Below are 25,836 nucleotides of genomic sequence, written 5' to 3'. Positions count from 1 at the left end.
GATCGCATACGTAAAAAATCATTAAAAAAAAATATTCAGAGATTACGTAATGGAACAAAAGTTTTCGACGATTATAAACGAAAAATCACAATTTAACGGTTATTTTAGCTCCGATTTTGATAATTTTTTACAGATACACTCCTCGACCCTATAAGAATGTAATGAATAAATTTGATCTTTAATTTAAAGTATTTACACTAGTGGATACCACAAAAACTTATTTTATACTTAATAAAAGTATAATATTAACTCCAAGTGTTTGTTTAATCTATCGTTTTGACGCAATATGGATTCTACAAAAAAAATTTCAACGATCCAACCGTCAAACTTATTTTACACATTCCAAGATCGCATATGTAAAAAATCGTAAGAAACAAACATTCAGAGATTACGTAATGGAACAAAAGTTTTCGACGATTATAAACGAAAAATCACAATTTAACGGTTATTTTAGCTCCGATTTTGATGATTTTTTACAGATACACTCCTCGACCCTATAAGAATGTAATGAATAAATTTGATCTTTAATTTAAAGTATTTACACTAGTGGATACCACAAAAACTTATTTTATACTTAATAGAAGTATAATATTAACTCTAAGTGTTTGTTTAATATACCGTTTTGACGCAATATGCATTATACGAAACTTTTTTCAACGATCCAACCGTCAAACTTATTTGTACACATTCCGAGATTGCAAACTTAAAAAATCGTAAAAAACAAACATTCAGAGATTACGTAATGGAACAAAAGTTTTCGACGGTTATAAACGAAAAATTACAATTTAACGGTTATTTTAGCTTCGATTTTGATGATTTTGTACATATACACTCTTCGACCCTATAAGAATGTAATGAATAAATTTGATCTTTAATTTAAAGCATTTACATTTTTTTATATATGAGTGATTGTATATATATATTTTTACATTTTTTACACTTCTACAATAATTATTATTAATTTTATTAATTTTTCCCTCAAATAAAAAACATTATTCATGAGGGTTTGAAGGATTTTAAAAATCTAAACGATAATACAAGTGTAACAATTATCTATTCGTAGAGGAATAATGATAAATCACAAGTGTTTATATATTCTTTCACATTTTTCATACTTGTATGTATGTCTTCTTAGTTCTTGCATATACAAATACTATACTAGTATATTTTAATTTTGGACAAGAATATGTTATGTAAAATTTATCCTAGTAATGATAATAAGGAACTCTCATAATAAAAATAAATAATGACTAAAACTTTTTTATTTTATTTTATTTATAATTTATATAGAACAATAATACAAAACTATATATTTAATATAGAATATATTGTATATATTAATATGACTATTGTATTTTATAATAAATCTTTTAGTAATTAAACTTTAAAATTATTAAAATAATTTTTTTCTTAACGGGTCGAAACGGGTTACCCACGTGTTACCTGCGTGTATACCTGTTAAGAACCCGTTATTAACGGGTTCTTAACGGGTCACCCTATAGTGACCCGATAAGTTATCGTGTTGACCCGAAACCCGTTATTTTCGTGTCGTTTTTGTGTCGTGTCAAAAACTGCCAAGTCTAGTATTTATCTTCAACCCACTACATTTTAAATTTAAACGCTATCTCATCTTCTTAACATCCACGCGAAATAACAAATAAATCTCCATATATTATACTAACCAATAGTATATAAAAGAAAAAGCATGACTTGAAGGAAAAGACAAAGATTTTTATATTTGTGTCGGATATGTTGTTTCTAAATTCCCCCAAAAGAAAACAAGAAAGGGCCTGTCATGCATTTTCCAGATGTGAATTATGACTACTTTGCTTTTCTTTACAACAATCAAAGTAGATCTTGAATGAAAGGCTGGCCATGCATTTTCAATAAGTTAATTATCACCGACTTTATATCTAATTTAAGGATACTTTTGGTACAGTTCTTCATGATATATATTTAAATGTTTTTTTTAGTCAAAATGATGAATAGAGTTTGCATTCATTTTTAATTCTTGAGATTTGAAATCGGTAGAATTAGTTTCTGAGATTGTCCACCATTAATCATTTTGGTTCTTCATAAAAAATCTCTATTAAATAAGAATAAAATGATAAAAGTATCCTCAATTTTTGTCAAATCATTTTGGCATATTATTTATTAAATTAAGAGTATTTTTGTTATTTTGATCCTTATTTAACATAATGTTTCACAAATGGACCAAAATGATTGATGGTAGACAATCTCAGAGACCACTTCTATTGATTTTAAATCTCAACGACCAAAGTGATGAGTTATACAAATCTTAAAAATCATTTAAAATATTGTAATTTTCTTTAAAAGAATTCACATAAAAGCAAAATGAAATTAATCTCTAAAGTTTAACCGTAGTTTAGATTTATTTTTTGAAATAATAACTCGTTATTTGAGATCACTGAATTTGGCAAAACCCGCTCCTTGACCACTTCTTGATATCTTTTTGTCCATTTGATTACGCAACAAAACAAAGAACTCACGATTGGTCGCTGAAATTTGCGTGTCACAAAAAGACTCGGAAATTTGCGTCCGAGTGGAAAGTACGGTTCATATTCCATACACAAGACCTTCTTGAGAAAACAGATCATCTAATATTCCAAAAAGTTTAAAACGCTATCAGTGTAATAACCTGCAAACTGCAAAAATTTTCAATTGTGTATTAAGCAAGATAGCATCAGGATTCAGGAGCATTCATTTTCTGGGTATGTCAAACCTTTGAATACTTAGTTACCATAAACACAAAACTTGGATGCAACCGACCTTCGTTACTCCGAAATATTTTACAAGGTTATTATGTTCGTAAAGCCTTGATCCAATCAATTTCGAGCTTGAAATCACCCGCTCCAGTTCTAGCACCTGGGAGACCGCCTTCTGCATTGACTGATAGAGACATGCCAACAACGCGCGAAGGGTTCATTTCCATTTCTGCATCGATAACATTTCCTCTCCATGTTGGTAGATACAGAGCAAGAGGAATCTGAAAGATCATACATAATCAGCACAATGCAATTCTATCATGCCTATCATTTAAACAAATTTATAGATGCACCAACAAATGGAAAACTGGTTCAGTGTTTTCGGAGTTTCCTAGTACCGTATGATAAGATAGGCAAAAAGAGAAAGATAATGCATTCAATTATAAACTGCACAAAAATGACGTCATGGACTCAAATCATCAATACGGAGTTGACAAATTCGAAGACATTCCATTAAATTGAATTTCATGTTTTTCGGGTTTGAATTTCATGTTTTTCGGGTTTGAATTCCATGTAACCCAAGAAACATGAAATTCTTGGCTCCCTTTGAGGGCCAGGTCCATCATATCACGTTTCTAATCACCAAAGGTTGAGGCAAGTAGAACTTGCCTTTGCAATGTACCAGTTATCTTTCGGTACAAAAACAAAAGCCTGCCACGAATTATCTTCTTCTTGACCAGGTGAATTTACCCAATTTTCTGTATAGATCTGCACATGCAAAAACCACATCAATTAGAAATTAACAGACAAAGAAGTTTGGATTACATGCCTTGCATTCCAACTCCTCTCATTGCTTGATCATAAACAAAAATAGTCACCGTGGAAATGTAGCATCTTCCATCTCCTTTAACTTTCAGTGCTATGGTATCATACGGGTCCAAATCAATGTAGCCATCAAACTGCAGAAGAAACAAATAAATATCGAAATGATGCCCACGAAACTGTCTTTGGTGGAATAGGGTACTTATATGATGTAAGCATGAATCCAAATTTTGCAGTACGGTCATTGCACATGTGTAACAATTTTCCATGTCCATTTGGAGTCAGAAAAACTGGAAACCTGAAGATCTTCATCGATCGGAAATGGGAAAAACTATAACAAAACACATGCACGCACAGAATTGAAATAAACAAACAACAAAAATTACTGTGAATTAGCTAATAATTCGACACCAGAACATCTTAAGATGTTAAGATTCTCAGAATATAATAAAATATTCAAATATCATTAACAAAACTTTTCTGTCTTCATTTCAGACTTTTCATCTATATTCCTAAAATGTTCACAGCTCACCTTTTTGGAACGCATTCCACAAAAGCCACTCCTGTTTATCTTCAGCTTTGCACCCTCAATGAAATCCAACGAAAGGTTACCCGAGAAAATTCCTAAAAATTTAAAGGAGAAAGGTTTCGGAAGGTAAGTGCGTATATCAACTATATTGGTAACAGTGATATATAATGAAAGATTGTAGGCTAGCAGCATAATGTGGATTCACAAACTTTTCAATTTCATAAGCTAAGATAATGATTAGTGATTACTCTACTCATCTGAATTTAACATTCAAATGAAAGATACTATCCTACAACTCTGCCACTAAGGTAGTCGCATGCCTTATCAGTGAGCGGTAACTCTCCATTTCACTTTATTAGCATCAAAACATGAATTTGTAACTTTTATCACAAAAAAGCATACATTCAAAAAACAAGTTTCTAATTTCAGTTTCTTGTCCTTCATTTCTTGAAACATCCTGATTAACTTTCTGTGCATCAAATTTGCGTTCAGAGCAAAAATAGCTTAAAGCAATAACTATAAAATATATGTTATTAGGTATTTACTGTCAATTACCAGTGGGCCCATTTTCATTATCTGGAACTTCTAAAGATGCTGAGGACAACCCTGCAAAAGAAATAGGCATGGATATGTATATTAGAATCTTGGCATGTTGACATACAAAATGAAAGGGCAAAAAATAGTGAAATCAATAAAACAATTTCAGGAAAGAAAGTTGCAATTCCAGCATCTGATACAGAGCAAAGTTCATACAGGGAAAAACTCCATTGGAAATCATAACTGCATTTATATACAAGGAGACTAAAAAGCTAGGCATTAGTCCCAACTGCTTTTAGTTTTTTCTTATATAATCATAAAAGGAGATATCAAAGTTATGTACATCGATACCTCCGTATTCAGAGTCAGAATATAGATGCCACTTCTTGAGCTCATCCTTCGAATTGAAATTGAAAATAAATCTCTCAGTTGGAGGCACCAGGTCTTCAACATTCCATGTAAGTGCTAAAATTGGCATTTGATATAAAAATCAGGAGAATGTTGATACAAATAAATTGTTTCAATATTGATAACTTCACACAAATTTCATAACTTCATCTATCAATGTGGAAAAAGCAAACATCTGTACTCACTTACTGATAGGTAACCAAGAAGTGGACTTTAAAGTCCGATTCCCATATAACTGGAAGAACACAAATGCAGAAATGCTTGGCCATCATAATTCTTTTGGTGCTAAGTGTTAACGTACTATTCAGGCATTAAACATGCCCTTAAATATATTCATACATAGTAGGTGAAATCTTTTATATTCATCAAATCTAGAAATATATGAAAGTATAAACAAACACGAAAGATTTTGATTCCCCTAGACAAAATGAAAAGTAAATAGAAGGACAAATTTATAGAATGTAAGGTAGTTACACAAATTTTATATGCATGAGATTTTGTATTGTATCATGTAAAGTTACGTAGAACAAATAAAAGTGGTGATACTACCTTTCTTGGTTGCATTTAGGGAAGCTTGCAACATTCCTCGAAACCTGGACATTTCTCTTTCCACAAACTTCCTACATTAACAAAAAAAATCCAAATGCTGTCCAGATTTCAGCATGTGTGCTTGGATTACGTACTTTGAAGTACCAAAGAACTTCAAAATGACAGGATTTTCAGTGTGAAGATTTTTTAAGTGATTTGTTTGGCTAAAAGCTTAAAAATGATGAGATTTACTGTGGGGGCTCCAATACTTGAGATGTATATTTATATACATGTTCCAAATATTCAAATGCATATCCACATATATTAAACAACTCATCTCAAGACTAGAAAATGAACTCATTGCAAGAAAAATAGGATAAAAAGGGTCTCAATACTTAAGTGGGACATTATCTCAAACACCATATAGGCAAGTTCGGATACCCAATTGAAATTCACAAAGTCAAACACAAGGTTCCAGGATCTACTCGCAGCAGATTGATATCAGATAGCTTATCAAATTTCATTTACATAAGTGTGAAGCGTATCGTTATTCCCACCTAAACCCAAATCTACATCCGAACACAGGGTAGACGCACATTTGGAGTTCCACTGCATATCAATTGATCCTATGTTTTCCAACATTCAAAGAATATAGACATTTATGAATAATATACTAATAACTGACATCTCAAATGTAACTAATGAAATCGAAAACCTATCAGTCCAGAAACACTAATTCTCCAACGTTGCCTAAAACTTGCAAACACCGCTTATATATACCAAAAACCGTCCTTGTCATCTGAAATGCTTGCTTAGTACCATTAAGTAGCTGTATAATTCTACCGATTCGAAGTCTAGTTTCTGATCAATTTCAAATAAAACATAAATCCTCTTAATCTGTGCAGCTCAAAACAACAAAATTATACTCGAGCTCAAAACAATAAAAAAAAATACAGCAACCCATTTACATAATTTACCCATTAAACAAAACCCATGAACTTGCAACCCCATTTTCCATCTGCTGGGTTTTTTCCTGAGAAAAACCCATCCAGCATAAACCCACAAGTTTGAACTATGAGAAATAAAAACGATAAGGATAAATAAAACCCACATAAATTTGAATGGAATTAGTATCTGCAGTCTAAAATTGTAGGGAAGAGAGAGCTTACCAAAGCTAGTTAGATTGCTGCACCGAATTGAGTCACCAAATTCAGCCCCTTGTTGGAGTGGAGCCGTTTTAACTTGTAAGATTCAAAGAGTTTCCAAACAAGGATACGATGTCGTTTTGGAGTTCCAAATCTTAGAGCTATCTCCAATGGAACCTTAAATGGAGTCCCTACAATCGTATAATCCCTAAATATAGAGACAAATGACTTTCAATGAGCCGGAATTGAAGTTCTCAAAGTATCCTAATATATAGGGATTCGTCGGATACTTCAAAAGAATTCTCAAATACGAGGACTACATATAAGGACTAAAATAGTGGACTCCATATTAATTTTGAGTGGGAATGATTCTGCTTTTTGTTTTTTTTTGGACCGAAATAGAGTTATGGCCAATACATCTAGTCCTTGCAGCAATAGGTTCCTTATTCTCATTCCTAATCACAAAACCAGCAGCTATAACTTGATTCACCACCGAGCTATTGAAGTTAAGTTTAACAAAACCAGCCTTTGGAGGGCGCCATCGGATCGAAGAAATCTAGGAGGGATTGCTACCATTATGACTCATAGGACTAACACTATTGGCCACAATGAAATCCCTCCCAAAATTGATGGCAGATTTAACAATCCATGTAGAGTTTGGAACTTTATTCTGGAACACCACTAAATTCCCCTCATTCCAAATTTGCCAACATATGAGTAAAACTTTACTAAGATCACACAGTCCTGCATCAACTTTAACAGATAGATCATTATGCCAATCATTAAAATGAAGAGATTGATTTAATCTTATGCTATTAGGGATAGACTGATAATTCCACACTAGCTTCTCAAAATTACAATTAAAAAATAAATGAGATATGTCATCATCTTCAGCACTGCAATCTGCACATAGGACAACAACAACAACAACAACAACAAAGCCTTTTCCCACTAAGTGGGGTCGGCTATATGAATCCTAGAACGCCATTGCGCTCGGTTTTGTGTCATGTCATCCGTTAGATCCAAGTACTCTAAATCTTTTCTTAGAGTCTCTTCCAAAGTTTTCCTAGGTCTTCCTCTACCCCTTCGGCCCTGAACCTCTGTCCCGTAGTCACATCTTCGAACCGGGGCGTCAGTCGGCCTTCTTTGCACATGTCCAAATCACCGGAGCCGATTTTCTCTCATCTTTCCTACAATTTCGGCTACTCCTACTTTACCTCGGATATCCTCATTCCCAATCTTATCCTTTCTCGTGTGCCCACACATCCCACGAAGCATCCTCATCTCCGCTACACCCATTTTGTGTACGTGTTGATGCTTCACCGCCCAACATTCTGTGCCATAAAACATCGCTGGCCTTATTGCCGTCCTATAAAATTTTCTCTTGAGCTTCAGTGGCCTACGACGGTCACACAACACGCCGGATGCACTCTTACACTTCATCCATCCAGCTCGTATTCTATGGTTGAGATCTCCATCTAATTCTCCGTTCTCTTGCAAGATAGATCCTAGGTAGCGAAAACGGTCGCTTTTTGTGATCTTCGCTAGATTGCTCCGGTCATTAGTGTGGATAAGTATATAAATGGATAGAGATAGGAAAGCAAACACAAGATGTACGTGGTTCACCCAGATTGGCTACGTCCACGGAATAGAAGAGTTCTCATTAATTGTGAAGGGTTTACACAAGTACATAGGTTCAAGCTCTCCTTTAGTGAGTACAAGTGAATGATTTAGTACAAATGACATTAGGAAATATTGTGGGAGAATGATCTCGTAATCACGAAACTTCTAAGTATCGGAGTGTGGTGTCGTCTTGACTTGCCTTATCTGTCTCATAGGTAGATGTGGCATCTTCTCTGGAAGTACTCTTCCTCCATCCAGGGGTGGTATCTTTAACTGGTGGAGATGCACAAGGTAATGTATCAATTTCACTTGAAGCTTACTTGTAGTTTCAGGCTTGGTCAAGCGCGATACAAACCATGTAGTAGGAGTCCCCCAAGTCGCCGAGCTAGGGGGTCTGCTGAAAGAGGTGACAGACAAGGTAAGCAATCAGAGCTCCGACTGATTGTTCACCTTCTCCCCATCTTGCAGCAGCATGAAGGATAAAGAGAAGAAAAATGAGAAGAGATGATATGAGATACTTTTGCTTTTGAAGAAGTAACTTTCCACAGGCTTATTCTTGAACTGAGCTGGAGGGTTTTCTGGTTTCCTCCAGAGTATAAGGCCGACTGAAGAATTTGAGGGTCAAAACAAGTCCATCAAATCTAGAGTACGTTCGACCCTGCTGATATGGGATACTTTTGCTTTTGACAGAGTAATGGATGTATCGGCACGTGTGCTGTTACGCTTGTCTCCACATGCTTCCTTGTATCCTTCGCACTTGCCCTATCTGTTCCTCAAGCAGATGCGGAATCTTCCCTGGAAACATAACATGTTGAAGATGAGTACTCGAGAGCAATGCCAGGTAAGTAATCAGGTAAGGGGTTCCAGGCAGTCAGTTCCTAGCTGGAAGCTTGATTCCAAGTGCTGACTGATTGCTCTCTTTCTCCTTGTCTTGCAGGTAAAAACAAGGCCAAAGGAAAAGACAGGGAAAAAGCATGATATGGGATACTCTTGCTTTTAACCCTGATGATATGAGATATTCTTGCTCTAGTATAGCTTGTTTGCAGAGGTATTATCGGGGGGAAAGAAAGCTGAATATTTCGAAAGGCTTCGTTGGGGGTGCCCTCTCAGATATGATGAAGGGTTGAGCATTTTTGCAGGTCTGCCTGTCCGTTGGGGATGGAGGTCGACATATATAGGAGTCTCCCTAACAACAAGTAGTAATGCTATTCCTTTACCTTGCTTGGTCATAGCACGGTAGTGGGAGCTGCCAGTTTCACATGTTTTAACTCTGTCAGAGCACTTTGAAAAAGTGGTCTGTGGTATCTGGCTCTCGAGATTCGGAAAACGATGCCTCTTCGATTTTTGAGAAAGCAATCATGCTGGGGGTCTGGCTCTCGAAATTCGGAGAGCAGTGTCTCTTCGATTTTTGAGGAAGTAATCATGTTGGGAGTCTGGCTCTTGAGATTCGGAGGGCGGTGCCTCTTCAATTTTGGAGCAAGCAATCCTGTTGGGAGTGTTGTCTCAAATGTGAGTAAAGGTTGGGCATGTTTGCTAGTCTACCTTGCCACGAAGCACAAAGGTTGACACACAGGGACTTTCCAATTATCCAGCAATGGTACTGTTCCTTTACCCTCTCTTCGCTTTTGAGAAAGTAGTCATGTTGGGAGTCTGGCTCTCGAGATTCGGAGGACGGTGCCTCTTCGATTTTGGAGCAAGCAATCTTATTGGGAGTGTTTTCTCGAATGTGAGTAAAGGTTGGGCATGTTTTCTAGTCTACCTTGCCACGAAGCACAGAGGTTGACACACAGGGACTTTCCAATTATCCAGCAGTGGTACTGTTCCTTTACCCTTATGGGTAATAATATGGTAGCTAGACCTTCAAAATTTATGTGTCTAAACTTTGTTAGTGCTGTTTCTTTGCTATTCTTTTACCTTTCTTGGTCAGAGCGATGTAGTGGGAGCTGCAAGCTTCACGTGCTCAACTTTGGCAGAGAACTTTGGCAAAGTTATCTGTGGTACCCATGAGCTATTGTTGCGTGTGACAGGTGCTGACAAGGCTAGAAAAGTAGGTGCCTCTTCGATTTCTGAGATCGGCCCTCGTGGTCTCTGAGCAGCCCAGCTTTTGAGAAAGCGAGCGCCTCTTCGATTGATTCGGAGAACGATGCCTCATCGATTTTTGAGAAAGCAATCATGCTGGGGGTCTGGCTCTCGAAGATTCGGGAAGCAGTGTCTCTTCGATTTTTGAGAAAGTAATGGAGTCTGGCTCTCGAGATTCGGAGGGCGGTGCCTCTTCGATTTTGGAGCAAGCAATCTTGTTGGGAGTGTTTTCTCGAATGTGAGTAAAGGTTGGGCATGTTTGCTAGTCTACCTTGCCACGAAGCACAGAGGTTGACACACAGGGACTTTCCAATTATCCAGCAATGGTACTGTTCCTTTACCCTCTCTTCGATTTTTAAGAAAGTAGTCATGTTGGGAGTCTGGCTCTCGAGATTTGGAGGACGGTGCCTCTTCGATTTTGGAGCAAGCAATCTTATTGGGAGTGTTTTCTCGAATGTGAGTAAAGGTTGGGCATGTTTGCTAGTCTACCTTGCCACGAAGCACAGAGGTTGACACACAGGGGCTTTCCAATTATCCAGCAGTGGTACTGTTCCTTTACCCTTGTGGGTAATAATATGGTAGCTAGACCTTCAAAATTTATGGGTCTAAACTTTGTTAGTGTTGTTTCTTTGCTATTCTTTTACCCTTCTTGGTCAGAGCGATGTAGTGGGAGCTGCAAGCTTCACGTGCTCAACTTTGGCAGAGAACTTTGGCAAAGTTATCTGTGGTACCCGTGAGCTATTGTTGCGTGTGGGAAGTGGGTGATTGAACAGTAAGATTCATGTGTTTTCTACTTCCCCAGAAGTCTTCGACAGAATGCCCATAATTTCCGCAAAGCTGAGTGTGCGTGTGACAGGTGCTGACAAGGCTGGAAAAGTAGGTGCCTCTTCGATTTCTGAGATCGGCCCTCGTGGTCTCTGGGGAGCCCAGCTTTTGAGAAAGCGAGCGCCTCTTCGATTTCTGAGATCGGCCTTCGTGGTCTTTGAGCAGCCCAATTTTTGAGAAAGCAAACGCCTCTTCGACTTCTGAGATCAACCCTCGTGATCTCTAAGCAGCCCAACTTTTGAGAAAGCAAACGCCTCTTCGATTTCTGAGCAGGCGCCTCTTCGATTTCTGAAGCTCCGTCGAGTGCAGATTTTTATAGGGGCTGGCATTAAGTTCCAAAGCACACTTGAATCTCCACCAGTAGAAGCTTCATTCTTGCACTTCTAAGATCTTGATTTGTCCGACCTCTTCTCTCTTCAACACCTTTGAAAATGTCTGGCCCCTCTGACCGTCGTTTTGACTTGAACCTTGTTGAAGAGGCAGCCCCGCCTTCTCCAGACAACATATGGCGCCCATCTTTCGTCTCCCTTACTGGTCCTCTTACCGTTGGGGATTCCGTGATGAAGAATGATATGACCGCTGCGGTAGTGGCCAGGAACCTTCTCACTCCCAAAGATAACAGACTACTTTCCAAACGGTCTGATGAGTTAGCTGTTAAGGATTCGCTGGCTCTCAGTGTTCAGTGTGCAGGTTCTGTGTCTAATATGGCCCAACGCCTATTTGCTCGAACCCGCCAAGTTGAGTCATTGGCGGCTGAAGTGATGAGTCTCAAACAGGAGATTAGGGGGCTCAAGCATGAGAATAAACAGTTGCACCGGCTCGCACATGACTATGCTACAAACATGAAGAGGAAGCTTGACCAGATGAAGGAAACTGATGGTCAGGTTTTACTTGATCATCAGAGATTTGTGGGTTTGTTCCAAATGCATTTATTGCCTTCGTCTTCTGGGGCTGTACCGCATAATGAAGCTCCGAATGATCAACCTCTGATGCCTCCTCCTTCTAGGGTTCTGTCCAGTACTGAGGCTCCAAATGATCCCCCTCCGGTGCCTTCTCTTTCTGGGGCTCTACCGACTGCTGAGACTTCTCCTAAGCAACCTTTGTGAAGGCTCCCTCTTGTGTGTTTATTTTGACTCATGCATATGTACATATTTGTAGCTTATCGGGGATATCAATAAATAAGCTTTCCTTCATTTCAACGTATTGTGTTAAATACACCAAAGCCTTCTTCGCTAAGTTCTTTGAATTTTCTTTTGTTGAAGCTTGTATGTTGAAGCTTTCTGAGTGGAGCATGTAGGTTGGGGTAGTGTTCCCTTAATTCCCGAGTGAGGAAAACTTCTCGGTTGGAGACTTGGAAAATCCAAGTCACTGAGTGGGATCGGCTATATGAATCTTAGAACGCCATTGTGCTCGATCCTGTGTCATGTCCTTCGTTAGATCCAAGTACTCTAAGTCTTTTCTTAGAGTCTCTTCCAAAGTTTTCCTAGGTCTTCCTCTACCCCTTCGGCCCTGAACCTCTGTCCCATAGACAGATGGATGAAATATTGTTAACAAATTTGGATAATCTGTCTCTAGTATAATGTGACAACCCGTTCCTAACTTGACAATCTTATTAATTTTAAATGAGGGAATTGATGAAAATGCCCCTAGAGGCGAGAGTGTTGACCTTTGTGGACCAGCGTATAGTGAGACGTACAAAATATTCTTTTAACGTATCTTTGTAGTACTCGTCGCAATAAAAGCGTGGGCGAAAGCGGAACCGAAATCGGAGCTATAGTTAAAATTTTACGAAACTACGAATGTGAAGGACGTTTTAGTAATTTCATGCTTTCGGAGTTATTTTTCAGTTTTGTCATTTATGACTTTGTTTTGTGAGCCAATGGGACCCACACCATTCCTTCCTTCACTCTTGTGTCCTCTTCTTTCTGGAGCACACTCTCTTTCTCTCATTTTTCTTTCAAACACTCTTCACTCTCTCCCATCTAACTTTTTCTTCACTTTCTTTCTCCCTCTGTAAATACAAAGACCTGCCATCACCACCACACCTCCGGCGAGCTTCACTGAACCGTCACCTAGGTGCCATTACCTGTCAACCTTCCCAAAACTCAGATTTAAGTGGGATCGAACTCCCCTACCTATCAGTCTAAGAAATAAGCAACAAATATTCATTGTATGCAAGAATCAACAATCACATAAAACGGACAAAAGAAAAGAAAATAGAAAAAGTAAGTAGATCCATTCATATATGTTTAATTTTCAGATAAATTCCAGATAAAAGAAGTACAACATGCATAAAGCATCCCAAACCTCATACCAAGTAGCATGCATATATGACTAATTAATTTAAAGAACTAATAAACTAACTATATATACGTTGACATCATAAGACTAGCTGATGATAGCCATATATAAATAAAGTCTATCTTTTGACAAAAGAAAAAAAAAAAAAAAAACTTCTTGATGATAACCATATATATAACCTGTTCAGTCATCAACCCTATCCAGCTAAAACCCTTCATCAAATGCCATGACGATTACAAAAGATAAGTAACTCCGTTCCAATCATACTTATTTACATCGATATCATATGAAGAAATTAAATTCTGGTGCCATGCACCCTTGACGCTGGCTTAATTCAGGAGAATTCCAGATATCATCCATAAACAAAAGCGGGGAAAAGTGAGTGGAAGGACTAGTTTCCCGGATCATCTGATTCGTTCGAACCTCCACATTGTGTTTCAATTTGTACAAAGCATCCCTGTACTCTTCCAACTCTTCCAAACTAGTCATCATCCCAATTGGCCTCTCCCACCACCCATAAGAACCACCTCCATCTCCTCCATCTCCTCCATCTCCTCCATTATTATTACTATAATTTTTCTTCCCACCCTTCAATACTTTCGCTTCCTTCAAGCGTGTCGAAGCTTCCACATAATCCTTTATTTGTTTCTTATTACTAGAATGGTGAATGTTGTTGTTTTGGAGATGATTATCTGGTTGACCTGCAGGTAGTAAGAAGGTATTGTCACTAAGGTAGCGCTTGATGACGGTGTCAGGTGAGGGGCTTCCGAAGCAGAAAACCTTGCCATTGCTTGACACGACAATGGCAACCGTCTCTGCACCAGTAAAAACGCTGAGCTCCGCGGCTTTGTTGAAGAGACCCCTTTTGCGCTTGGAGAAGGTCACGTGACGCTTGTTCTTGTCTTCAACTCTCTTGATTTCAACCCTTCTTCGACCTTTGCTCTCCTTTTTCCCATTAGTAGTACCTATGTCTGTGATCTTATTATCAGGACTCTTAACCATTGTTAGTAATAGTACTTGTGATATTAATGGAAAACCCTAGATGGAACGAGAACGAATGGCAAACCCTAGAGGGAAGGAAACTATTGGCAAACCCTAGAATATTATTGTGCAATCTTGGCGAGAATATGGCAAACCCTAGGGGGATGGAAACTAATAATGGCAAACCCTAGAATATTGTTAAGAAATTTTGGAGAGAATATGGAAAGCTCTCAAGGTTTTGGTATGTCTTTGCTCTGAAGAAGGTAACTGATATATATAATGGTAAGAACCGGTGACTTGGTTGTGAAGCATAAGATTAGGATTGGATATTGGGTCGGTGATCTCTTAAGTTTAGGCTTAAAATATGGATACAAAGATATTACATCTCTTAATCCTGTCTTACTGACCACACGATGTACGATAAACGATTAAGATGTGAGGATCCCTAGATCCCCACAATTTGGATCTGGATGGGATCCAAATCCTAGAGTATGGATCGCAAATTAGCACCAAATTTGCAACTAGATTTTTTATGGGTAAACACTTTGTGGAGAAACTTTTATGGGTATCAGGAATAAAATCATGTGATATACTATTTAAAAAAAAACATGATTGATATAACTCACTTATACGATATATAATAAAATTTTGGGTGATTTTGTATAAAATCAATTAAAAGTTATGATATTAACAATAGGTCAATCAAATTTATTGGAATTATAAATAGGTTAACGAGACTTTAAGATACATTAAAACACCTCAATCAAATTTATTGGAATTATAAATAGGTTAACGAGACTTTAAGATACATTAAAACACCTCAATCAAATTAAAATTACAAATGATGCATTACCATTTAAAACACAAAACCTTTCCATCTCCTTCATTGTAAATCGCGCCTCCCACCACCTTCAACCTCCATTACTTCAACCTCTCCTACCTCCCATCACTTTCAACCTCCATTTTTCGAACACTGCAACACAGTTTTTGTTTTATGTTCTATGATTGTGCATTCAGATTCAAATAGGTTTGTGGATTCAGATACTTCAATGAAGTGTTTGTTTCTTGTTATGTGATTGTGCATTCGGATTCAAATAGGTTTGTGGATTCAGACACTGTAACACAGTGTTTGTTTCGGCTATGTGGATTCAGACACTTCATTGCAGTGCTTGTTCCCTGTTGTATGATTGTGCATTGAGATTCAAATAGGTTTGTGGATTCAGAATGCAGTGTCTATTTCTTGTTCTGTGAATTCAAACACTTCGTTGCAGTGTCTATTTCATGTTTTGTGCTTTTACGTTAATGTGCTTTTACAGTGTTGGCGTCTTTATCTTCGCCAACAAGTTGGAGTCTCAATCTTCACCAACAAGTTGCAGTGTCTATTTCATGTTCAGGGGACATGGCACACGAGGGTCTCCTTTGTCGATGGAGATCTCATCGGTGCCATGTTGAATCCGCTTTAGAGAAATGTTGTGGATGTGCTTAGAGGGGATGATGGCAACTTTCTCGAGGATCTTGTTGTTGGTGTGAAGTCAAGGGCCATGCACCAGTAGCAGCAATCGATCACCCGGGGGGAAAATTTATTCACTGATTTTGTGCGGACTCAGCCCATGGTAGTGGATCCCAAAGGAAGCAAGAAATTAGGACAAATTTGGTGGTGGAAACAAGAATTGGGTTTTGATCCCAGAGGAAGATACATTAGTACAAAAAACTACTTGCGCGACAGACAAAACAAATTCCGTCGTGCAATGGTACCTTGCGCAACAAGGAACAGACCTTCATTCGCAAAGATAGTGAAGTTTGCGTGAAGGAGCACTTAGTCGTGCAAAGCCTTTTGCACGATGACAAAAAACATGATCATCGTGCAAAGCTAACAAGAAAAACTTAGGGTTTTTTTTTTTGTTTTTTTTTTTGGCGAGAAACCTAACCTGCGACGAAGATTTTTCCTCTACATCTTTGAGCAACAAAGGGTTCGTTGCGCAAAGCTTGTTGTATCTTTGTGCGACAAGGCTTTGTCGCGTAAAGCTTGTTCATTTTCTTGGGCAGAACATTTAGCACTTTGGAAACCGAGGAACATTTGCGCGACAAAGGCTTCGTCACGCAAGTTATAGTCAGTTTTCAGAGCATTCAGTGCATGTGAATCAACAGAATCTGAAACTATTTAGTGAGGTTTTTGCGCGACAAAGACTTCGTCGCGCAAAGGCCTTATCCTTCCCATAAATATGCCATTCTCTTCTCTTTTTTCTTCACAATTCTGTTTGTGCTGAGATGGAGGATAAGAACAAGGATGATAATGTGACTGATGCCGACCTGAATGATTTGATGCAGCATTTTCAGTTCACGCATGCAATTGCTGTAGCCATGGGGAACAATTGTCTGACTACGGAGTGGCGTTCTTGGAAAGATGTGCTAGAGAATGCGAAGAAGGCTGTGATGGATGAATTATTAGTAAGTATACTATTGATGGATCAATAATTAATTTTGTGAAATTTGTTGTTATATGTTAGAATTAGTTATTTGCATATATGTGTAACAGTGTAAGTATACTCTTGATGATGAGCCGAAAGAACTGTTGAAGAAGTTGATGGAGGATGCATTGGAAGGAGGTTACAATAGGTGGCGTTATGATGTCTTGCATAATGGACCAGGACCATCGAAATAGTAGTTTTAAATTTATGTTTTGTATGACAATATTTAAATTTAAGGTACTTTTTATAAGTTAAGTATTTCGACTTAATTATGTTTTAATTAATGTTTGGTTATTTAAATAATTGAATGGAGTATAATATCAATTTATTTAAGGTATTAATTGAATGGAATATAATACTAATTTATTTAAGGTATTAATTGAATGAAATATAATACAATTTATTTAAGGTATTAATGATTTAGTGTATTAAGTGAATGAAATGAAATATAATATCAATTTATTTAAGGTATTAATTATTTAATGTATTAATTGAACGGAATATAATATCAATTTATTTAAGGTAGTAATTATTTTTAGAATACATATTATAACTGAAAATTTGTTGGTAATTATAAAGTTTACGTAAACATAGATATCTATGTTTACGTCAATCTTATTATTACAATAAGTTCGTCGCTAAAACCTTTGCACACCAAATATGTTGTTATGCAAAGTCTTGTGCGACAAACGCTTCATCGTGCAAGGGTCATCATTTATAGGTCAACGTATTTGGTGCATTTGAATTAGAGAAATAAATAAGGTATTTATTGCATGTGTTTGCGCGACAAACATTTCATTGCGCAAAGTCCCTAACCTTCCTATAATATGCGTTTTTGTTGTCCTTATTATGTACATTCGTTTCAAAAACACTTTGCAATTATGACAATTATAATCAGTTCGTTCTTTGAGTGTTGGTACAATGGGCGACAAAAATGCACGTTCATTAAAGGCAACAGATGGAGAAGGTTCTGGAAAAGGTTTGCGTTGAAATTTTTGCATTTTGTATAAAGATTTTATTTAGCTTTAGTATTATGAAATTATTTTTTGTTGATAGACAAGAAGAAAAGAGCTGCGGTACGGGTTTGACACATATATGGGAAGAGCTGTTGACATACCCTGATCGAGATCAAGGCATGCTGGCCGGCACGTGAGAGTGACGTAGCCATGTGCACAGTGCGGAAGCAATAAAGATAAGAATTATATGAATAATTAAGAACTAAATTACGAGAGTGCACTACTAAACAGAAGGTGATAGAAGTTAGTTACAACAGTAAACACTCCTAATCAGAGCATAATAAGTCTAGGTGCAGTCCAGTAGGACAAGTACTAGTTACATAGTACTAGGAATGTCCTACTATTAATCAAATAGGTCAGAACAACTGACAATCCCGAGCCACCAACATCAAGCTTACTTAGAACCTGGAGGGGCGCAAAACAGAAAACGTGAGTGGGCAAAAAAAAAAAAACAAATGTTTTACAAAATCATTTCATTTATCAATATACTAACCCCTCGCTGTAAAACATGTATAATTTTTCCCAGAATCAGAATATAAGCATATACATAATTAGATATGAAATATATCAACTCAATTCATGCTTCACATAATCATATTCATATGTATGCCATGCCAAAATATAACAAAGTAAACAATCCAGGTAAGAATGATTTCATAGAAATATGATATGTTAGCCGGAACCCCTGAGGTAGTTTGTATAACTAAATTCATAGCTCAAAAGTCAATCTGGCCGGAGTCACTACAGTGACCTATACGGCAATATACTACACATAAGTCGAAACCACTAAAGAGGGTCTGTACGACAAGATTGGGTGAAATATAATTATGCTCAACTTTATTCTCTCATAATAGCCGGACGATAAATCGCTAGTTACCTATGAGTCGGAACCATGAATAAGGTCTGTACGACAAGACTGTGCACTTAAGTTGGATCCAATATGAGCATATAGTGTGGGAGGTGACGTAAATAAACAGGCCTGTACCTCATATCTCTGGCTAAATCACAATCACCTTAGGTGCAGTTTTATGAGCTCAACATTATTCAACCACATATCACATCATCGATGATTCACATAAGCAAACATAACTTACCTACACTTACTTGTGCCTCCACAACACCACATTTATATATATATGCAACCATGAAATGCATATTTAGTATATAAAAGCAATTGGCATATTATTTCAAAGCATACATTACTAAAAATGCATTTCTGGGAAATATATCAAATATATAGATATATACTGAAAACAAAAGCCCACTCACTGGTATGTTGAAGGGTCGTAGCCCCTGAGTCGCCTGTGGATAAGCTCGTCATCAGGATAGGCCTCACCTATATGCGAATTAACTATAAAAATATTATTTTAAAGCACATATACAAAACTAGCTAATAACTTCTCATACATTATCCAATTTGGGTATATGAATATACCACAGTGATCTACACAACTCCACGGACCTACCCAAATTTTCAAAATAAAATTTTGACCCCGTACGCGCCGGCCAAGGCATGGCAATACACGCAGCCACGCGCAGGAGATCCTGAGGGATCCTTAAACGGCGTCAGGAATATTCCTCGAAATATTCCGTTAAATCCTAACGGTAACTGACGGCGTGAGAATATTCCGTCATACTTGACAGAATATTCCTTCACCTCCTAACTCCAGATCCGGCAACCGTCGCCGGCACCAGAAACTGGGCAAAACTTCAAACTCACTATTCTCCTTCGTTTCTTCACCATTTTTCATGCAATTGGTACCAAAATGAAGCTAATAACATGTAGAATCACATTATACTACTTTTAAGCCTTGAATTCCACTAGAATCTAACTGAGGAAGCTCGATAATCCGGTCGACTTTGAAAAGCTTTGATCTCGGTCCTCCGACGTCCAAACTCTTCCAACGAGCTACCTCAAGGCTCGTGAGGACCTCCTTAAGCCTTCTATGTACTTAGAATTCCCTGAAATGCAAGGTTTTACATGTGCATGAATAGTGCACAAAATCAGGGTTAGTGTTTCTCAGGTTTCCGACGCATTCCCATCCAAACAAGGGTATCAATAGACTCATGAGGTTACAATGAACAAGGACCTTACCTTTAAAGCTTTGATTCGTACTCGAGGGTGAGCTTTGTGTCTTGTCCATACGTAAGGGAAAGAGAGAGAGTGTCTGAGAGAGATGAGAGGATACGGGAGAGGAGAAAGAGTGAGTATTATGTGTGTGAGTTCCACGTGGTCACTAACCAACCAAGGAAAAATATCAAGTCTCCAAAACAAGTCACACACACACTACAGCTTTAACGTTCAAAGGTTAGAACCGTCATTTCGCACTGTCGAAAATCAATTATTTGGGATGGGTTGTGACAGCCGTTACCGAATCAATGCGCTGCAGCACTACAGCAAGAACAAGAAGTACCGGCGATTGAGTAGAGTAGGATTTCTTATTTTAATATTATTGCTTATTAATAATTATTTATGAATTTTAAGTTTTTTTAGTATGAAATTTTTTTATTAAATATGTACTTGATGTTTATTATGAATGAAATTAATGCATTTTAATAAGTAAGTATATTAATTAAATATGCACAAATGGAATTATTTATTAAATATGTATGTGGTTTGAAAAAATTTGAAGAGTTAATGAAAAAATGTTGCCAATATCCCAAAAAAAAAAAAAAAGCACACGCATGACAAACCATTGTTCGTCGTGCAATGGGTTTAAAAAACCCAGGAAAGTCAAGGGCATGCAAAAAGTGTAGTGCAATGGGTTAAAAAATCTTGGGAAATCGTAGTCCAATGGCGCCAAAAATGTTGAAGCCCAAGGGTTTGCTCGATGATGGTTGCGTCGTGCAAAAGTTTTTGACTTTACTGAACTTAAACAGATTGCCGGAAGGCGGAAGCTGCCTTCCCCTGGTGCAATTTCCAACAGTTTGAGGTATCATTTTTCTTAACTAAGTTATCTAATTAATTTCCATTCATTTAAATTGTGTTGTATGTAGTTTATAGGTGTTGTGAGTTTATGTATTTGTATGCAACCATTTTTGTATGGATGTACAAAAAATGGTTTGCAATGTTCATATGAGCTTAGTTTCTCGTTTGAGAATTAGTTGGATTTTGCAAATGGATGTGAAAGTATGACTGCGGTCCAATTAATTCTTGAATTGTCCCAAATTTTTGGACAGTTTGAGATTGCACATGTACATGTTGTAGTTTGCGATTCACGCATTAGAGTTTGAGCGTGGGATATGTGGTAGCATCTCTTTGCGTTCTTCGAGTGCTTCGTAGTTTTTTGTATCTATGTCATGCACTTGAAGAACAATGATAGGAGCATATTCATGCGACTTAAATGGCTTGTCATGCACTTGAAGAACAATGATAGGAGCATATTCATGCGACTTAAATGGCTTGTTCTCGTACTTTTACGTTATGTTTCTTTAGTTATTTTAGTCGTTTATGCTTCTTTTGTGTGTTTTCAGGTTCTAAGGGCTTAAGGAGCAAAGAAGTGCATTTAGGGGCCTTTTTGGAGCACTATTGGGCTAAGGATGGATAGCTTAGGCTTGGAGCCAAAATGTTGGATGAAATTGAAGGCCTTGTATGCACTTGAGGACACAAAACAATGGCCCAAACCCAATTACACAACCTTGCCATGGGCTTAACCATATAACACCATTCCCTTGCCATGCAAACCACCCTATTTTAGGCCCATTTTATGTACTTAAACCTTAGCCCTTTAAACTTGCAGCCCTATTATGATTTATTCACTTCCATATCCTTCTTTAATCCACATGCATTCATCATAATTCACAACACAAAACAGCCATACAAACCAACCCATTGCCGTGCCTTCCCTTGCCATTTTTAGCCATCACACTTCATCATTGCAGCCACCATTCACCCTAGTTGTCAATCACATACTTTCCCATTGTATAATTCATCCACATGCAGCTTTAATCATTCACTCACAAGTTTTCCCAACAAACAAATCAGCCACATGCACACCAAACCACCCATGCCGTGCATCCCTTAGCAATTCCAGCATTCCACCATTTTTTCCTAGTTGTTTTTCACATGCATCCCCTCACTCTTTAATCATTTCCAACCTAGCAACCCCTTTAATCATTCATCCTAGCTGCCATTAACATGCTCTCCCATCCATTCTCTCCCTATAAAACCATGCAATGCATTCATACAATTCATTGGATTTCACGACAAAACAATCACACAACACACCATCACAAAATCCCATTCTTTGCCGTGCATATCCCTTCCATTTTCTGCATATTTTCTCTTCATTGCAATCATTCCCCACTCCATTCCACATACACCTAAAGCCCTAAACATTTCCTTAGACCTTGTGCTACAACAAAGAGGAATAGAAGAGGGCCTAAACGTTCATACAATTCAAGTTTGAGTTGTTGGAATGTTTAGGTGTTTCTTTGATTTCAATGTTTAAATTCAATTCTCTTTGTCTTGTAAGTATGAGGAACTAAACCCCCCTTTAGCTAGGGGGTGATTCGAAACTATGTTTATGCTTGCAATATGAATTGATTACCTTTGGTTGGAATTTCATAAGTTGTGGATTCAATTTGTTTAACCGTTTGATTGATAACTTATTTATGTATGTTTATTGAGAGTGCACGCTTAATTTTCATGCATAAATATGACGCTAGAATATAAGTGAGTTTCACCTAATCGTTATGAACTTATATTCACAAGTAGTGGAGGTTGCTTATAAACAATCGCGTTAAATGAATTCTTGGCACTAGTTTCATGCTTTTCATAGTAATGAATGCCTCGTCAACACTTATAGTTTTCATGATGCTTAATGATCTTTGATTGTATCTTTATTGTGCTTTTCACGTAAAGGACTTTTGGAGAATGTTGTGAATTGCGTTGCGCAAACCCATCCAATTCATTAACTTAAGGAGAACTTGACGGTTAATTTAAGCGGACCTAATTAACCTAGGGTGTTGAGTTTCATAATTTATCGAAAGACCAACTGAGAATCGATCTTGTATTGCAAGTGTGACATGTGTGGAGAAGAACCCCTTAAGCTATTCCATCATCCATATTTTTCATCGCATTCATATTTACATTTTGCCCTTAATTATAATCTGTCCATTTAATTTAATCTCGTCAAAAACAACTCAATTTCCCCCCCCATATTTTGTTAAAGTCTTAGTCGTTCAAATCTATCTTATTTTATGCTTTTAAGTATTTGGAGTCTTTTGAACTTGTTTTGAGTCTTTTGGTTTGTCTTAGTGTTTTAAAAGTTAGTTTTATTTATTTGAGTCAAGTGTTTAGCACCCCTAGTTAATCCCCGGTTAGAACGATCCCTACTTACATCATTACTACAATTGTCACAAATAGGGTTTAATTTGTGTGCTTATATGTTTCGCATCAAACAACAGGGAGATGTTGTCGAATTTTTTCCACGCTCGAATTCTAATGTGTTGGAACTGTAAATTACAGCACATAACTGTGCATTCTTGAATGAGATAGGACCCATAACGGAGGCATAATGTGGCATGTCATAATTGAAGTTGTTGTAACCTTTGTAATTTTTTTTTTGTTTGCAGGTGAAATGGACAAACAATGGATACATAATCCTAATAGAAGTGCTGATGATTATTTGGATGGAATAAATCAGTTCATCGATTTTGCAATTGCAAGCAACCATGGTTCAATTCAAATTTGGTTTCCTTGTAGAAAGTGTAACAACTTAATGATTGAATATTTTGAAACTGTTCGATACCATTTAGTGAGAAGTGGGATGATGGAAGCCTATACTACGTGGAATCATCATGGAGAACAAATACAATATGCTTCTTCATCCGACACTACCCGAGCAGTGGATACAGCTGACTCTGTAGTGAATCCAAATGATCAAATTATGGACATTATCAATGATGCTTTTCCAACCGCTAGTTCGAATACGAATGTGGAAGTAGAAGATGGTGTCCCTCCCACCATGGATAACGAAGCATTTGAAAAATACGAAAAACTATTAAAAAGTGCCAAGCAAGAATTATACCCCGATTGCGAAGGATTTTCGATGCTCACAGCCATTGTTGAGTTGATGCATGGAAAAACAAAGTTTCATATGTCGAACCAGTGTTTTGATTACATTTTGGGGGTTTTCAAGAGGATGCTTTGAAAGGACAATTGCCTTCCTAAAGATCATAAAAGTGTAAAGAAGGTGTTGAGTGGTCTTGGATTGGGATATGAAAAAATTCACGTGTGTAAAAATAATTGCATTTTGTTCTACAAAGAGAATAAAGCATTGGATAAATGCCCTGTATGTAATGAGTTGTGGTTTAAAATGACATCTTAGAATAGAAGAGTGAAGATTCCACAAAAAGTTATGCGTTATCTCCCATTAAAGCCTAGGTTGCAGCGATTGTATACGTCAAGCACAATGTAAGCGACATGAGGTGGCATAAGGACAGACGGGTGGATGACGATGTTATGAGACATCTTGTAGATGGAGAGGCCCGAAAAGAGTTTGATCGGTTGTACCCCGAATTTGCACGTGAACCCCATAACATTAGATTGGGACTTGCGACAAATGAGTTTAATCCATTCGGGGTTCTAAACCAATACCACAACACTTGGCCAATCTTCGTAATTCAATATAATTTGCCACCTTGGAATTGCATGAAAAAAGAATTTATGATGATGACATTGTTAATAACCGAAGATCCAGGCACATGTATTGATGTGTATATCCAATCGTTGATCAATGAACTATAAGAATTATGGGAAAAAGGTGATCCCATATACGATAAATTTACCGGGAAGATGTTCACTTTGAGAGCAGCCTTGATGTGGATTATAAATGATTTTCCTGCGTATGTTATGATGTCTGGGTGGAACACTAAGGGCTACTACGCATGCCCAGTTTGCAAAGAGGACATGACGTCTAGTTGGCATGCAAGAATTTTTTTTTACCTAGGGCATCGTAGGTGGTTTTCGTGGGACCACAAATGGCGTCAGAATGAGATAACCTTCTTTAACGACACTTAGCTTTGGCCAAGTCCCAGAGAATAGTCTGGCGATGAAATTTTGGCTCAAGTGAATCGGTTGGATTTTGCTTCGTTGGGCAAGTCCGTAACTAGGACAAGACCAGACACACATCTAAACTGGACACATAAGACGAGGTTGTTCGAGCTCCCGTACTGGTCCAAATTAAAATTGAGACACAACATCGATGTAATGCATGTTGAGAAAAATGTGTTTGATACATTGGTTGGAATTATATTGGATATCGAGGGAAAAACAAAGGACACAATAAAAGCTCGGATCAATTTGGAAAAAATGGGAATTAGGCCAGGTTTATGGACGATGAGGGACGTACACATAGCTAGAAAGAAGCTCGCATGGTTTTCGGTGAAGCCGGATAAGAGGAAAGAGTTTTTGTAGTTTCTATCTTCTGTAAAGTTTCCAGATGGGTAAGCTTCAAACTCGTTGCGCAAACGTGGATGGAGGCAAATTTTTTGGCCTTAAGAGTCATGATTGTCATGTCATACTTCAACGCCTTCTTCCAGTGGGAATTCGACACCTCTTGCCTGAAGACATGATTAAGCCAATTATGTTGTTGCTTGAAGAGTGGATGGAACAGGGCAAAGCCCGAATAATCAATCGTGGAGGCATGGGTCAGCTTTGAGTCCCTTACATTTTGTGCAATGTACCTACAAAACGTTGAGACTACGTTCAACCGACAATAGCGCAATAATGACGGTGGTGTGAGAAGTGAAAAAATTTATGTTTTTTTTCCCAAATTGCACGACCATATGGCGAACCAATTAGAAGGCAGGCGTGTGACAAAAAGGACATGGATGTAGCACATT

At 37.5% G+C, this 25,836-nt stretch overlaps 3 protein-coding genes and 1 long non-coding RNA gene across 7 annotated transcripts; 1 reads left to right on the top strand and 3 right to left on the bottom strand.

The window, feature by feature from the left end:
* Nucleotides 1–2,667: 2,667 nt before the first annotated feature.
* LOC126583939 (probable complex I intermediate-associated protein 30) lies at nucleotides 2,668–6,960 on the bottom strand. Of its 4 annotated transcripts, XM_050248486.1 has the most exons (9): nucleotides 6,720–6,950; nucleotides 6,528–6,583; nucleotides 5,572–5,642; nucleotides 4,966–5,079; nucleotides 4,633–4,683; nucleotides 4,081–4,172; nucleotides 3,605–3,685; nucleotides 3,396–3,494; nucleotides 2,668–3,007 (listed from the first exon to the last, which is right to left on the bottom strand). In XM_050248486.1, exons 2-9 carry the CDS (start codon nucleotides 6,566–6,568, stop codon nucleotides 2,822–2,824), a joined length of 735 nt encoding a protein of 244 aa, XP_050104443.1. In that variant the 5' UTR covers nucleotides 6,569–6,583; nucleotides 6,720–6,950; the 3' UTR covers nucleotides 2,668–2,821. The 4 variants fall into 4 exon arrangements, with proteins under 4 accessions (XP_050104443.1, XP_050104447.1, XP_050104446.1 ...); XM_050248490.1 differs by lacking the exon at nucleotides 3,396–3,494 and having other exon boundaries at nucleotides 3,556–3,685; nucleotides 6,720–6,960; XM_050248489.1 differs by lacking the exon at nucleotides 6,528–6,583 and having other exon boundaries at nucleotides 6,720–6,948.
* A 1,377-nt stretch (nucleotides 6,961–8,337) lies between these two features.
* On the bottom strand, nucleotides 8,338–10,548 carry LOC126633701 (uncharacterized). Its single transcript, XR_007627139.1, has 2 exons — nucleotides 10,078–10,548; nucleotides 8,338–9,860 (listed from the first exon to the last, which is right to left on the bottom strand). It is a non-coding gene; the product is annotated as an uncharacterized LOC126633701 (long non-coding RNA).
* A 3,257-nt stretch (nucleotides 10,549–13,805) lies between these two features.
* Nucleotides 13,806–14,525, bottom strand: LOC126634203 (agamous-like MADS-box protein AGL29). The gene has a single exon (XM_050304699.1). The coding sequence runs from the start codon at nucleotides 14,523–14,525 to the stop codon at nucleotides 13,806–13,808; it is 720 nt and encodes a 239-aa protein (XP_050160656.1).
* Nucleotides 14,526–16,772: 2,247 nt separating this feature from the next.
* LOC126582147 (uncharacterized) lies at nucleotides 16,773–17,166 on the top strand. Its single transcript, XM_050246159.1, has 2 exons — nucleotides 16,773–16,952; nucleotides 17,041–17,166. Exons 1-2 carry the CDS (start codon nucleotides 16,773–16,775, stop codon nucleotides 17,164–17,166), a joined length of 306 nt encoding a protein of 101 aa, XP_050102116.1.
* Nucleotides 17,167–25,836: the final 8,670 nt, after the last annotated feature.

Source organism: Malus sylvestris, chromosome 9 (genome assembly GCF_916048215.2).
Source record: "Malus sylvestris chromosome 9, drMalSylv7.2, whole genome shotgun sequence".
Taxonomy (NCBI): Eukaryota; Viridiplantae; Streptophyta; class Magnoliopsida; order Rosales; family Rosaceae; genus Malus; species Malus sylvestris.
This window is presented reverse-complemented; position numbering and strand designations above follow the sequence as displayed.

What these genes read in the sequence shown, in the direction of transcription:
- LOC126634203 (XM_050304699.1), bottom strand. Translation starts at nt 14,525, where the DNA reads ATGGTTAAGAGTCCTGATAATAAGATCACAGACATAGGTACTACTAAT.
- LOC126583939 (XM_050248486.1), bottom strand. Translation starts at nt 6,568, where the DNA reads ATGGAAAATGGGGTTGCAAGTTCATGGGTTTTGTTTAATGG. An exon ending in TTCTGACTCTGAATACGGAG is followed by an intron (nt 4,684 to 4,965) that starts GTATCGATGTAC and finishes TTTCTTTTGCAG; the next exon opens with GGTTGTCCTCAGCATCTTTA. An exon ending in GAAGATGCTACATTTCCACG is followed by an intron (nt 3,495 to 3,604) that starts GTGACTATTTTT and finishes TTGCATGTGCAG; the next exon opens with ATCTATACAGAAAATTGGGT.
- LOC126582147 (XM_050246159.1), top strand. Translation starts at nt 16,773, where the DNA reads ATGGAGGATAAGAACAAGGATGATAATGTGACTGATGCCGACCTGAAT. An exon ending in CTGTGATGGATGAATTATTA is followed by an intron (nt 16,953 to 17,040) that starts GTAAGTATACTA and finishes TATGTGTAACAG; the next exon opens with TGTAAGTATACTCTTGATGA.